The 14,656-nt window shown below is 43.9% G+C and overlaps 1 protein-coding gene across 4 annotated transcripts in view; it reads left to right on the forward strand.

The window, feature by feature from the left end:
- reln (reelin) overlaps nt 1–14,656 on the forward strand; it is a 101,785-nt gene that overhangs the window by 57,098 nt on the left and 30,031 nt on the right. For all 4 annotated transcript variants that reach the window (XM_086299049.1, XM_086299051.1, XM_086299047.1 and 1 more), the window contains exons 5-16: nt 6,699–6,731; nt 6,839–6,917; nt 7,029–7,125; nt 8,370–8,421; nt 9,516–9,624; nt 10,082–10,322; nt 10,534–10,679; nt 12,270–12,421; nt 12,749–12,864; nt 13,264–13,472; nt 13,784–13,912; nt 14,000–14,109. In XM_086299049.1, the coding sequence (XP_086155175.1) occupies nt 6,699–6,731; nt 6,839–6,917; nt 7,029–7,125; nt 8,370–8,421; nt 9,516–9,624; nt 10,082–10,322; nt 10,534–10,679; nt 12,270–12,421; nt 12,749–12,864; nt 13,264–13,472; nt 13,784–13,912; nt 14,000–14,109 (1,473 nt within the window). The remainder of the gene's footprint in view (nt 1–6,698; nt 6,732–6,838; nt 6,918–7,028; nt 7,126–8,369; nt 8,422–9,515; nt 9,625–10,081; nt 10,323–10,533; nt 10,680–12,269; nt 12,422–12,748; nt 12,865–13,263; nt 13,473–13,783; nt 13,913–13,999; nt 14,110–14,656) is intronic.

Here is a 14,656-nt window from a genome sequence, read left to right on the forward strand (position 1 = left end):
ATGGCAAAGCAGTTGATGCGCGATTCTTCATGACTGTGCCATTGCAGCACTTCCTGGCTTTCTTTCTGCCTAATGATGCAGCCAGAGTCAGAGATATTCGGGTGTCCTATGTTGCCAGCTTAATTTCAGCTTATGCTAAACTCAGTAACCCCCCACCCACCCCCTCTCTCTCTCTCTCTATGCCGGAGATTTGTGCTTTATGGCCAACACATCTTACATCCACTTTCTGTGACAGCCTTAAGTAGCTATTGACAGACAGTGCAGTCCCACTCTGCACGCTGAGTGTGTATAATTGCTTGTTTACAGGAAAGAAGCCTCCCTCCTCCTCACTCAAGAACTCCTCCTTTTGGATCAAAATTGGACTTTAATGCTGAAAGTAGAGACGTACAGTAACTGCAGTCGAGGGTGTTTTTGCTAACTGTTTCGGAGTAAGAATTTGAGCTGCATGCTGAATACTTACAGGAGAACTTGGTCTTTATTAGATTAAAAGTAATCGTTGTACTTGGTCTCCGAGGGCTCTTTATTACAAGTGCACATCCCAGTAGGGATGCAGCACATGCCAAGCAGAGAGTGTTCAAATTCATGCCTTCATGCCACTTGGAAGAGATGAGGCACAGAGCCCAGTCAGCCCAGTCAGCCCAGTCAGGCCTGGAAGAGCGACAGAGAGAAAGAGCGACAAGGCTCCTCTCCTTTGTCTCCTTGCCCGAGAGCTCATCCTTTCACTCCCAGTGACACACTGCCCCAGTCTTTTCCCTCTGCACATGAAATATCTACAGCCAACAACAGTCATTTACTTGTTTAGTGCCAAGGCCCCGCGGTATCACACTAACACACAGCTACTCACAGCAGACAAGCTGAAAAGCAGAGATTTAGACGTTACAAGGCCTTGGAGGACACAAGCTGTAAATGGAAATGGACAGAAAAACCAGCAGTCAGGTAACGCACTAAATGCAATCTTCAGGGAACGTGTACAGGTACGACAGGGAGAGAGGGAACCGAGATCGGATAGAGGATGGCGAAAGCGATGAGAGGTACAGGGGAGAGGTAGTCGAGGAATTGTAGGGCTATAAATTGAAGGTGTAGCTAAGACGTTTGGTGAAGGAAGATAAAAGGACAAAGATGTTGGAGATGACGAGACGATGTTGATGAAAAGCTTGAAGGTCATATATTCCAGATTTAAGTGTTGGGCAGAGAAGGAGAGGTAATTAAATGTCATCACCAAAAATAAAGAGTAGATTTGAATGGTTGTCCGACCTTGTTGCAGGCTAATTGACAGCTAATGGGGCATCACTCATTGTGATGCTGCACTAATCCCGAAAATCTGAATTATAAATGAGAAATGAATCTGGCACGGGCAACAAAAGTCAAAAGGAGACAAGGAGAGAAATGAGGGAATAAGTGAGCTCCTGATTATTTTCTTTACATGAAATGATTGAAGCTGATTTTATACAGCTATAAATGCAGCCATATAAACTGCATTTATGTAGTGATTAGTGATTTTCTCTCAAAGTGCTTTTACACCCACATAAACACATTCATCCTTTTTTATTTTTTGTCCATACGGCTTGCTCCATTACACATACACTCAAACACCGGTGTCATTTTGGTGTTCAGTGTCTTGCCCAAGGACATTTTCTGAGCCGCGGGACACATCCTGAGCCACAACCACCCCCGCTTTCGTCTCCTTTGGGTTGTCCTAACGCCGACGAGCATCATTTTTCTCTTCACCACTGACCTAACTCACAGCCAGTCAGATTCTGTTCCCCTTTACAGACCAAAACCTGCCACTTCAAAAGAGCTGTGTACCTTTAAACACACACACACAACTGCAAGGTTCAGACATTAAAATGAAACTTGAGAACTACTTTGACCTCACATAAACCGTGTGGTTATAGAACCAACGCTGTTTAACATACAAAGTATTATCATGCCAAAACCAAGTAAAAAAAACGCTGAGGAGACTTGGACATAAATCATGGTTACTGTCTCATTTTCCCCAACAAAATCCGAGTTACCAGCAGGTAAGACAATTGCCTCTAGAAAAAACCAGAGGTTTTTTTGCTGTTTTCAGTGGCAAAGAAAGTGCAGGGGTGTGTGTGCGTTTGTGAGCAAAGTTACTGCAAATCTCCACATTAGCATTCAAAGTGAAATAAAAGATATGGGGCCAGCTCAAGCCACTTTAGAAGTTCATATGCTTAAGACTCCAGCTTTGAAGAGCTGAAGAAATGAAAGCTATCTAAAACAGGGTTATGATCCACGGAGGAGGGGGAGGGAAGTTGAAAAAGAGAACGTAAGCATAGACGGAGCGAAGCGGAGGGCAGGCAATCAGAGCCGATCAGCTGGGGCGAAGACTTTAAGAACAAATGGACAGATTAGCTAAAGAGCTAGAAAAGAAGGTCAGAGTTTGAATTGGATGGCCAACACAGATAATTCAAATAAATTCTAATGTAAATATACGATTTAAGGATAAAGAACGGAGACGGGCGATATAAGCCTTAAACCCGAGGTGGAACGCCTGATATGCAACACTTTGCTTCTCAGTAACAGAAAGCCCCCCAAAATAGCCTGCTAAGACATAAGCAAGGACTGGATTTGTGTGGGTGTGTGTGTGTGTTTGTGTACATGTGTGTAAAATAATCTGTCTAGCAGAGTTGGGGGATGCCTGGTCCCCGACACACTGCTCCCCCCTGTGCTTACAGCTCCTTTCTGCTGTGCCAGCACACTTCTCTACCCCATCCCTTCAATCTGCCTCCAATTCATTCCTCTAACATCCCTTCCAGTTTGCTTTGATCTACACCCCATTACTTTACCCCAACAACCTGCACGGGGGGGGGAATCCCCGTATTTTGTTTTTATATGTGGATTCTGAAGTCGAGACGTAATGGGAGTCTGACAAATTCTGCTGCAACCAAATGAAATGCTCAGCATGGCGGAATAGTTTGTGACACCAATCAGCACAGGCTCTTAGAGATGCTTTAAAGAATGATGTGGCAAAATTCAAATTACTCCTACAGCTTCAAATAACTGAAAGTATAAGAACAAATTGGGGGGGAGGCATCTAATGAGTGACCATAGAAAGACTTATTAGCAGCCAAGGTGGGGGATGAAGAAAGGTAGGGGAGGGCTACGAAAGGGTGCTCTCTGCTAAAGGGTGGAGTCATTGAGGGTGTTGAATAGCGCTGTAGGCCGTCCATTAGTTCTATCACCTGACAGCAGGGCCTGCAGTCCCTGCTTTCTGCACAGCATCCCCAAGTCGTCTCATTTCCAGCAAGAGAATAAATCAGATCTTTATGGGCCTGGCCAAGTGCACTGCACCCCAGATGGATTATTAAAGGGACATATAACTCAAAGAGGCCACTGCTCCCTAAGGGGTGCCTGATCACAACGCAACAGGGAAGGGACGGGTGGCCTAGCCTCTCCCACCTCCTCGCCACCCACCCAGTCTGCCAGCCAGCCTGCTTCCCTGGCTGAGTGCCATCTTGCTTGCCATTCCATATTGCTCAGTAGCACAAAAAAATGTGAGACCTTGGTTGTTGGTTTGTCTCCCTCGCTTGGCCTGCTGACTCCCTCCTGTAGCCATGTTTTCCCATATTTTCTGCTCTTATCTGTTCTTCTGAATTAAAAAAAAAATCTTTTTTCCAATTTTTGTTGTGTAGTTTTTGCTGGAATTACTTTCATTGCTAAACATTACCAACTGAGGGGGGATAACATGTTAAAGAATAATGCTTCTAACACACTGACAGGAACAAGAAGTCAAATAAGCCTCTCTTGTTTTATGATTTTATTCCATTTTGGTGAAGAAGCATGTGTAGCGAAGAAAAACAAAGATAACGTGGGCACCGAGGTGTGAGTCTTACTTCTTTGGTGGTTCAGACCGTAGACCTGTGATTATTGTAATAACTCCAATTAGAGCTCACTCGGCCGCCCTGTTTTTGCTGAATGGACTGGAGTGGCTGCTATCTAACCTTGGAGAAGCGCCTCTTTTTAGTCACCGCAGATCAAAAACAACAGCTTCCTGCAACCTGGTGCATTAGTAATTGCAACCACCGGTTAGACGAGAGCGACATGACTTCAAATGCACTTCGCGTCATCAAGGATGTGAGTCAGTCGAAGGGGGAAAAAGCGCAAATAAGATGAGAACAAGGGAGTTTGGAAGAGTGGATGCAGTTTACAGGGTGGGGAGAAAAGAGGAGCAAGAGGAGATTAGAGCTGGAAGGCGAGGAGACGGAGGGGGAGAAGATTTAACGTGACTTGTGCCCCGCAATCTTTGTGCCAAGATGTCTGAGTCTGCCAAAGCTTATGCTCATTTAGTCCCCCATTGTAGCACCCCAACCCTACTCATCAGCACCCATGTGCTTTGAGCACTGGTGCATTTTACTGAAATGGCACTCTTATTTGTTTCTTCTGTTTATTTGTGTGCACAAGTGTACATGTGTATTACAGAGAATATCAGAGAGGGTTGGGTCAGCTGTGGAAGGCAAAGTCATCTGTGTATGTGTGTGTGTGTGTCTCTGCATGCCTCTGTGTTTAAGCCCTGGCCAGGGAGATACAGGCATTAGCAGAGATGAGCTGCTAATAGAGGAGGCAGTAATTGAAGTCTTTAAGAAAGTGAGAGGGGATTAATCCAAGTGAAATGAGCACCACTGTCTGCTCTCGATGCGCAAAGGGTTAGGCAGGGAGAGACAGGACGGGTGCGGATGGAGGGGGGTGAGAAGGAAAGAGAGATTGTGATAGAAGAGAAGTGAGAGAGACAGCAGGAGAGTGTGATGAAGCAGGGAGAAAGAAAACTGTAAATGAGGCCTTTTTGGAAGCTTCAAGGGATTATCCACCCAAAAAAAAAAAATTCTGGGCCTTTCTCCAGCCAAATGGCCTCACTAGATAGACTGGAGGAGATTTAGAAGGGTTTGTTTAAGCACGCAAGAGAGGAGAAGACTATACAGAGCAGAATTATCCACCAACCAAGCGTTTGTGACTGTATGCCTGTTTGAGAGGATGGATTACGAGGAAATGAGTTTAAGTACGTGCTCTTTTCAGGTTGAATACGTAAGATCAGCACATGGCCGTGTAAACTGAGCACACAATCGTATGGATCATTTTTATTAGAGGTTAATAGGAATGTAAAGTAGATACAAGAAGCATGAAAGAGTCACACATGCTTGAACTGATGGCTTCTCTAAACATGTTCTGCATCAACAGAGACCGGAGGATTAGAAAAGAACAAAATAAGATGGAGAAAGGGGGGGAAACATAACCCTTTGATCTGCTTTTAATGGGCTGCATCACTAAGCTGGAGCTCTGGCCTTAGCTAAGCATCAGGGGCCACTAGAGCAGCAGCAGTGGTCACAGTCACTGAACCAGCTAGCTCTGTCACACAGGCCACTTAAACTTCTACAGTCAGCATGAAACTTTGCCACCACTGTATGAATCGTAAATCCACTTCTAAAAGCCCGGCATTTGGATCCAGTGGCGAGAAATGAGGGCAGCTAAAGAAAGTGAAAGCTGAGCTTAAAGTAAAGACGTTTCCAGAGCCATTACAATTGTAAGAACACTTTTTTTGTATAATCCCTCATCTCTCGATTCAGGTTCCGTTGTTTATAAGGGGCTTTTAGGTGGGCTTTCTCGAATGCTTGAAAGAGAGTCTTAAGTAACTCAAAGTTAAACTTTGGAACAAATCCACGCTGTGCTATCTTAGACCACCTTATCAGGTGGACAGGCTCATCCTGGATGAGAATACAGCTGGTTATATTTCATAAGTCAGGAGAAAGGTTGTCTTAAAACCCCCCACCATCCCAGAGCAGAGTAAAATAGTGCAGCGGAATTGGTGAGATCAAAGCCTATTTGCAATTTAAAAGTAGAAATGAATCTCGCTAAGTTGCATGATAGCTTTGATCAACTTTGGAGATTTCCTTAACCTGATAAAATAAAGGCGTGCAAACGATTGCAGTTTGCACCAGTATCCTTTTTAATGCACTTCTGAGTTTATGCACAACTTTATTTGTCACTTCTTTCCTGTTTTTTATTAAAGCATGAGCACCAGTTAGTGAAACAAAGCTTCCATTAAGCTAATCTATCAAACCTTTCCTCAGTTTGATTTCTAAAGTTTTAAATCTCACTGTGTGTCTACGTATTTTGCCTCCATCTGTTTCAGCACAAAGGTCACATCAAGGCTTTGCGACTATTTTTTAAAGACCCATAGTTGATTCATTAAATCCTAACAGTCATGACTTCCCTCCATTCACCTCCCGCCTCTTCTCAGAGCTGCGTATATACCCCAGGAGAGATTGATGGTTGAGTGTTGAGTCTAGGCAGCGGCCACAGATTACAGCACACAGGGCGCCTCTGGGGAGGAAGGCGGTTAATTGCCATTGAACCATTAATCATAACAGCCCAGCCTTTCATTACTGAAAGGAATTAACATCAGTAGGCAAGAGACTGCAGCCATGGCTGACCAGGACACAGCGAAAGTTTGTTTCACTCAGAGATGATCGCTCAAGATTTGTCCATTTTCCTAGCTTCTTCTGACAAATACACACGTGTGGTCTGCGTGTTTAGTTTTGTCCATGATAAAAACTCATTAATACACCAATTCTTTAGCGCTTCAAGATCAGTAAGCTTCTGCTAGATCCAGATGCAACATGATAACAGACATGCAGGTATAGCTTAGCAACACTCACTCTGCTCTTCTCTGTCTGTTTCAGCTCCAACCGAGTCCCCACTGAGACCGAGTCTTGGTCAGTCTGCATTCCACTTCTTGCTACTGTTTTTTTTAACTAAAATTGATAATGAAAAGTATCGTACAGACGGTGTCTAACAGTGAGCATGTGCTTCATGTGTGTAGTGGAGCTTCATGGAAAACATGCTGTGCTGCGTGACGACTTTGACTCCAACCTACAAGGAGAGCTAGACCCCAGCATCTGGTAGGTTAAAAGGTTATGACTCCTCTTGTAATGTTGGGGTGCAGTCACTGTCACTACTTCTGCACTGCAGTTTGTCTAACAGCTCGGCTTCTCTTCTCTCCTCTCCTCTAGGTCTGAGTGTAGCAACTGTGAGGTTGGAGAGCAATGTGGCGTACTGATGCATGGCAGAGCGGTCACTTTCTGCGAGCCCTTCGGAGAGCGCGAGCTGGTAACTGCCATGTTTTACCACATTGCAGCCGCTGTACATTTTACGGCCAATTGATCACACATCCAAAGCAACCACACAGTCGCCACAACTACACTGACAGTAAATTACACCATGCTTGCTCTAACCACAGTTGAGTCTCATGTTTAAATTTGTATATTCCATGAACACTGTGCACACGCTGCTAACGTAGGAGATGCTTGATTGCGGTGAAGGAAGGGAAATTTACCTGACCTGGTTTTTCTCTATGGGACTTAATTTCTGTGGGGATTAATTCAGGAGTAAGCAAGTACCAGATTTTGCAGTTTGTTTAACGTGTAAGTAAGAGCAACAGCATTTGTTAACATTTGTTAAGCATATGTTAACTGATAGTTAGATGAAATCAATTCAAATATGTTTTCTCAGTTTTTACCTCAGACAAAAACAACTAAAAGTGAACACTTCCAAATAAAACAGTCTCGTACATGCCTCTTGAAGCATCCTTAAGATGTGCAGGAACAGAAGTACAAAGTAGTTTTGGTGTATTTCATGATTTCTTTGTTCAAATTAAATTTTTGATGTCAACACGCCACAAACATCCTCTTTAAATCCCTTTTAAAAGGCTGCTTACTACGACTGCTTGCTTCTAGTTATCTACCAGCAACCTGTTCAGGATGCTGAAGCACCTGTTTGGCATTTATCCTTTTGCTAAAACTTCTCTTGCAAACTGCAGCACAGCAACTGTTATACTCTGAACACACTATTGTACAGCAGAAAACAGCAGATGCGTTGGGACACAACAATCGTTTCCATGCTCTCTTCCTATCTTTATAAACTCGATTTCAGACTGTTTATTCAGTTGTAGGAGATTAAAGCCAGGCTTCAGCATAGAAGTATTTAGTGGCTCGTGATGCTATTTACTTCTCTGATAAGCATTTGCTTTGTTTGTCACTCTTCCAAAATTTTTGATGCCGCTGCCTGGCAGCTCTTCTGTCAAGCGCAACAAGCGTGCGCAACCAGAAACACAGAAACATTTACACACAGTGACAAATAAAACAACATCAATAATGGCAGCATACATTCATGCACACTCAAACAGACGTTTAAAAGATAAAGTGGTTTAAGGTCTCAAATGACACCAGTGTGATTACTCTTAAACTGCTAATCCAGCACAAAAGATTAAAGAATTCTATAATATATTTACAAAGCATAACTTAATGTAACTATTTATCCGCAATATCCTAAATTGCCTTGTGTATCCTCCCCAGACTACTGCACCTCTGAACACCAGCACTGCCTCAGTCCTGCAGTTTGCCCAGGGTGAGTATTAAATCTCCACATTGTAGACAATAACTACATTCAGACAGCTTATGTGTGGGATATTTATTTTAACCTTGGTAGCCCTGTGTTAACCAGTCAGTGCAAGGATCCCAATGGCATCCTCAGGAAACAAGCATCTTTTCCACTGTTAGATGTCAGGAAGCCAGCCTGTACAAACTGTATTCGACCCCCTCCCCTCTCCCCCGTCACAATAATGAATGATTTACAATATTCTGGAAAGACACCCAGAAGGCCATGGCAGAGTTTTTAGAGGTGCTGTATTTTTCATGTCCATTACATGCATCCGCCAGTTCTCATGGGAACGTGACTAGGAGGAAATAAGAGTACATAATGTAGAGCATTCTGTCTGGCTGCACTCTTGCTTGAAGGTCCTCAGTATGAATTTGTGTTGCGTATTGAACAGTTCAGTAGAGCAGTACTGTGAAGTGGCAGCGGGTTAATGCATGGCTGTATTCAGCGGGGATGTAACAGCACGCCGCAACATTTTGGAGGCATGGACAATACACACCGTCGGTAAAGTGGGAGGAGGGGGAGAGGAGAGCAAAGGTAGGGATGCTGTGGGGGTTACCTGTCTCCCTCCATTAGTAGCCTTTGACCCTCCCTAATCCCGCAGCACCCACACGACACCATATTTTAAAGCGGTCCAATCCCTCTCTGACTCTGCAAATAGAAATGCGCAGCAATAATGACACACACATACACGCACGCACACAGATGAACAGTTTCTGGCTGGAGTTAGTACTGTCGTCATTCTGTGACTTCTCCAGTCATTTCTGCCCAGCCCCGTCATTCAGCTTCCTGATGTCACTGAGCCCTGTTAAGCTGCTGATCAGTTAGTTCCACCATGACATCATTTAGACATTATTTTCCATTAATGGAGGCGATGTGGGAGCAATCACTGGAAAGACAGCCATTGCGCATTGTGCAGCCTCACATGCAAAAGCTCATTGGCTGGCTGGAAACAGCTCAGCTGATGAAAAATAATAGCTAAACGGCACATTTTGGAGCTTCACCCTCAACACGAGTGTTGACGATCATATACGTGTGTCCTCTGCTGATGTTTCGTTCCTCAGGCTCAGGCTCCTGCCGCTTCAGTTATTCAGACCCCAGCATCACTGTGTCGTACAGCCTCAGTGGCAACACCAACGCCTCAGATGACTGGATCACACTGGAGAAGATCAGGTATTTTTCCTCCTTTTCTTCCTTGTTCCTCATCCCATCCCACAGTCCTTCCATCTGTTACAAACACCCGCCCTCTTTTTTTTCCCTTGTTCACACCTCCCCCTCTTAATTTGTCATCCCTCTCCTGTTTGCCTCGATGATCCACCTGTTTTTTAATCCCTCTCTCTCCCCGCCTCTCTCTGTTTTGTCAGCTTTCAAACATAAGCATAATGTAATAATAGACTTCTTAATACAGTATTTAGCAGCACTAAGTGGATGTTTTGCTTTCACGTAAACACTTCAACTCATTCTGAAAGCTTCTTTTTAAAGCTGCTGTGTCTCTCCTTATTTGGTTATTTCAGCTACTTTGAAACGATTGATGATTGTTATTTACTGTGTAAATATTGAACATCATTTCAAAACCACGACTTCCACATTTAGAAAGTCACCTGTTTTTCTATATTTTATTTTCCTCCAGAGCTCCTACCAACAGCAGCACCATCATCCACCTGCTTCCACTTCCACACTCCGCCAGAGCCGATGGAGTTCGTCTCCGCTGGTCTCAGGAGGCCCCCCAAGGCCCTGAAGGCTATGAGTCCTGCTGGGGGATGGACAATGTGCTTCTGGTCAACGCCGCCCACAGGACCCCCCTGATGGAGGAAAACTTGGATCCTCCAGACACCGCCAACTGGCTCTTCTTCCCTGGAGCTACTGTCAAGGTACACCAGTCAATCAATGCACACTCAAGGATTTTGTTTCCCAGTCATTTGCTTAGAAATGTGGTCAAATGCTCAGATAGATTAAGATTATCTTAAATATATTAAGCAAGAAACTACAACAACTCCAGTATGAAAGCAATAAATACATGTAATCATGTGGTTGTATAAGTGGCACAGCGTCCTATTTCTCATCTGTATTCTTATTTTCCAGCATGCCTGTCAGTCAGAAGGCAATGCCATGTATTTCCATGGTGGTGAGGAAACTGGACATAGCTTTGCCACCACCAGGGACATTGATCTGCACCGTGAGGAGGGACGGAGCTACTGGGAGGAAGACTTTGAGAGCCCACCGTTAAAGTAAGTCAAAGTAGCGAGTCATTTGATTTATACCTACCTTAAGAAGGAGTTTGATCCACTCCAATAAAGCTGAAACAGTAAACTGAACTTGGCTTCCAGACTAGACTGTGTCATTAAAGGATTAAAAATGTCCATTCCCCCTTTACTGAGTTATTTGATTTATATTTATCTTAATTTGGCATCTTTTTTTCTCCTGTTGTTTCTTTCAAAGGTAGAGAAACAAAGTGCTTTACATACAGCAACACAATCAAGGAAATGTCAAGTCAAGATGAATGAATAAATAAAGATTTTTAAAAGCTTTTTTAAAGGATACTGAGAGAGACTTTACTGACAGGGAGTTTCATCCACCGCAATAAAGCTGAAGCAGTAAACTGAACTTGGCTTCGAGACCAGAGTCTTCTCTGTCATTAAAGGATTAAACTACAACGGAGCCAAACCACGAAGGGCTGAAAGAGAGTCAACAGAATCATAAATGGCTATCTTATGCACGATGTGATTGGATCAGAGGGACGGGATATTACCAGATAGATATTACTGTGTCTATGTATACACATAAATGCACTGACACCTGTCACTTGTCATATGTCAAGCGATTAAACATGCAGCGTGTCGCACAAGATCAAGTCAAGCATGGGGGCCGACACAGGTGAACGCCGTGCCTCTGACTGCTACAGAGATGGCAGTCCATCTGTTCAGAGTAACACACACACACACGCCGGACAGCAGAGAGCACTGTCTGAAGCGCTGCAAGAGGAAGAGAGATGAAAGGAGAGAGATGATAGATGGCGTTACTGCCAGGGAGTGATTAACAAGCTCCATGCACCGTGTCTGTCAGCATGTTTTTCCATTAATGAGAAGGACTGCAAACAGGAGTTTGCTTCTACAACCGCCCCGCACCTTCACGCCTCCTTGCTGCATGCCAACATGCTGCACTGCGTGCTAGCTCTCACCCATCAGGCGTCAGGCACTGAAACATGTGTGAAGTAGGCAGGGAGATTTTTTTCTTTTTTTCTTTATTCATTTTATTTTTTCACGTTGAAGGTACACTCCGCTCTGCCAAGTGTCATTTAACTTAACACTGGCAGTGACAAAGACACAGAAAGTAGGGAGTGACAGAGGGAAAGGGGAGAGGAGATAGCAGCCGGCTTCTGTCAGAACTAATGAGAGTCCTCTCTCTACTGTGCAGAAATATGTTTGTGCATGCATGTGTCAGTGCGTCCTGCATGCCTCTACCAAGTGGCTTAAGCCATATTTCTGACACCGTGTGTTTGTTTAGTAGTTGTAACTCTTTCCTGATTTCAGCAAAACTCCAGAGGGAGATGCAGGACTTTTTAAAATTATTCACAAATTTTAGTCACTGCTTATTTTTCCTTAATAACTCTACTGCATAATGGTTAACACAGTTCAAGACGAGGAGGAGACACAAATCCCTGCGAGTCAGCAGAGGGTTGTGTCAGGAGGGGCATCCAGTGCCAAATCAAACATCTAAGCCCTTTGAGAGAAATAGAGCTGCCTTTTTGATGTAAACCTTTTGTGTTTAGATCAGTCTTTTTCTTACAAACCCTTCACTCCTTGTTGTTTTTCACTCAGCTGGGACATAGAGGGTGCCGTCTATGGGACCCAGTGTGGAGAGATTGAGTCGGGCTCAGCGCTAGTGTTTGACAGAGAGGGCCGGAGGCGAGTGTGCACCCCCTACCTCGACACCACGTCTTACGGAAACCTCCGCTTCTACTTTACCATGGGTATGGAAATCCTCCATCTGTATACTCTCTGTCTAGCTGTAAGTAAAACTGAGTCAGTTTTTATTTATGTAGCACCTTTCAAGATAAATACCGCAAAGTGCTTCACAAGAAGAACATCAAAACAGAAGCTTAAGCATCAAAACAAAAGTTACCCAGAAGCAAGTTTAAAAAGAGGAGTTTGTAGCTGCTTTTTAAAAGAGATCACAGAGTCCACAGAACTCAGGCTCAGAGGAAGAGAGCTCCAGAGTCTGTAGTTGCAGTTAATAAACCACGGTGTGCAAGTGTTTTGGCATGTCTATAAGCATAATAGGGCATGTTTGTGTGTAGGTGGTGTGGACTGTGAGCCGGGAGAATCCCATGAACACGACGTGATTCTGTTTGGACGGTCTGAAGGAAGGAGGGAGCGTGTGGTGCTCGACACCCTTCCGTACTCTTCTTACAGGGTGAGATACACCAAAAACGGGGCATGCATAAACTTTGTTAGCCTGAAGCGCTCTGTCCGATTGAATAGCATTAGATTAACAGCTGTGAGGCATTTTGATAAGCGATTATCATTTTTAAAGTAAATATGTTGTTTACTTGTTTCAGCTTCACATCTACAGGATTTGCTGCCTGCGAGTCGTACAAAAAGTGACTATTTTTGTACCAAACTGCTTGACCAAAACAAGCAGTTTGATAGTTAGAAGTGGCCTTTTCTGACTTTTTTTAGACCAAGCAGTTAATCGACTGACTAAATAATTAGCAGATGAATCAAACGTAGAAACAGTCACAGTCACCGCCCTAATTTGAGCCTCCCCTGTGCTCTGCTCTCTTCACTGTATCCGCTATCTTTCTTCTCGCAGACTCCTGCAGTGGTATCTGTGGCCTTGCCGACTGAGCTGCAAACACCAGTCACCCAGTTCTGCTTGGAGCAGCGGTCACATGGCGGTGCCAACCGTCACGTGTGGGCCGTGGACTTCATGCAGCTGCTCCCCGTGCTGCCTGGCACCCACACACATGTTGCTCAGTTCTCCATCAACCTGGGCTGTGGCTCCTACCAGCCTGCCAACAGGTGTGACTCATTGTAAACTAGGCCAGGCGTATTGTGAATGTGAACATCTCCATTATTTTCAGTCAAATACATGAAATTTTGCAGCAACAAAGGAGTCTCACACATGCCAGGTCACTCAGTTATTTCCATGATGCATACATCAAACTAAAAGTTCTGTTTATTTAAATCAAACTGCAGCCCTCAGATGTATTTAAATGTGGAGTGAGGGATGGTGTACTTAACACCACGCACACTTACTTAGTTTTTACCTAATTTAAGTTAAGAGAAGCAATTTAGGTCACTAAGATGTCCTCTGATCCTTTTTATTTTAGTGTCAGTCTGGAATTTTCCACCAACCACGGTCGTTCCTGGTCTCTGCTCCATACTGAGTGTCTGCCAGAGCTCTGTGCAGGACCCCATCTACCTCACAGCACTATATACTCCTCCGACAACTACAGCGGGTATAAATCAGTGTGCATATCTCCATGTGTGCATCCTTGGGGGGGGTTCCTGTATTTCTTTCATCCTACTATTATTTGTCTGCACAGGTGGACCAGAATCTCTATTCCTCTGCCCAATGCCGCCCTGACAGAGACAACCCGGTTTCGCTGGAAGCAGTCTGGCTCGGGAGCCGGCAACATGTGGGCTATAGACAATGGTATGAGCTGCACATAACGGCCAGATTTTTCTTATCACATGTTCCATTGAAGTATATATATATATATATAGATTGTGTGCATGTGCCAATAGGGCATGATGGAAATATTAATTATGCAAATAATGTAACTCAACAATAAGCAATATAAATCAACATAATCAGAGCTGCTGTGCAAACTGTGCTGATATATGAAGTGCTGATGAAAATTACTCAGGATACCCTGCGATATATTTGGTGTCTGCACAAGTGTCATGAATAACCTTTATTTTAATTGTCCTTGTTCAGATGTGATATATCTTAGTGACCACACATTTGTGGTTTATGCTAACACCATTATACATGATGTGATTAGAGTATCTATTCATTTAGTATAGCAGATATTTATATATTTAATTGAATACACACATAAAAAGTTTACTCAAACTGCTACTGCAAACAAGTCCCATTACTTGGCAGCCACCTTGATTACGCCTCTGGGAAGTTACTTGGCTCTTTGGGGGACAGGGGGAGGACAACATGTCATCTGTAACTTTACAGAAATCTCAGA

Source organism: Aulonocara sp. 'chitande type north' Nkhata Bay, linkage group LG7, assembly GCF_057382095.1.
Source record: "Aulonocara sp. 'chitande type north' Nkhata Bay isolate Kocher_YH1m ecotype deep benthic linkage group LG7, A_spYH_male_GT1.1, whole genome shotgun sequence".
NCBI classification, from domain to species: Eukaryota; Metazoa; Chordata; class Actinopteri; order Cichliformes; family Cichlidae; genus Aulonocara; species Aulonocara sp. 'chitande type north' Nkhata Bay.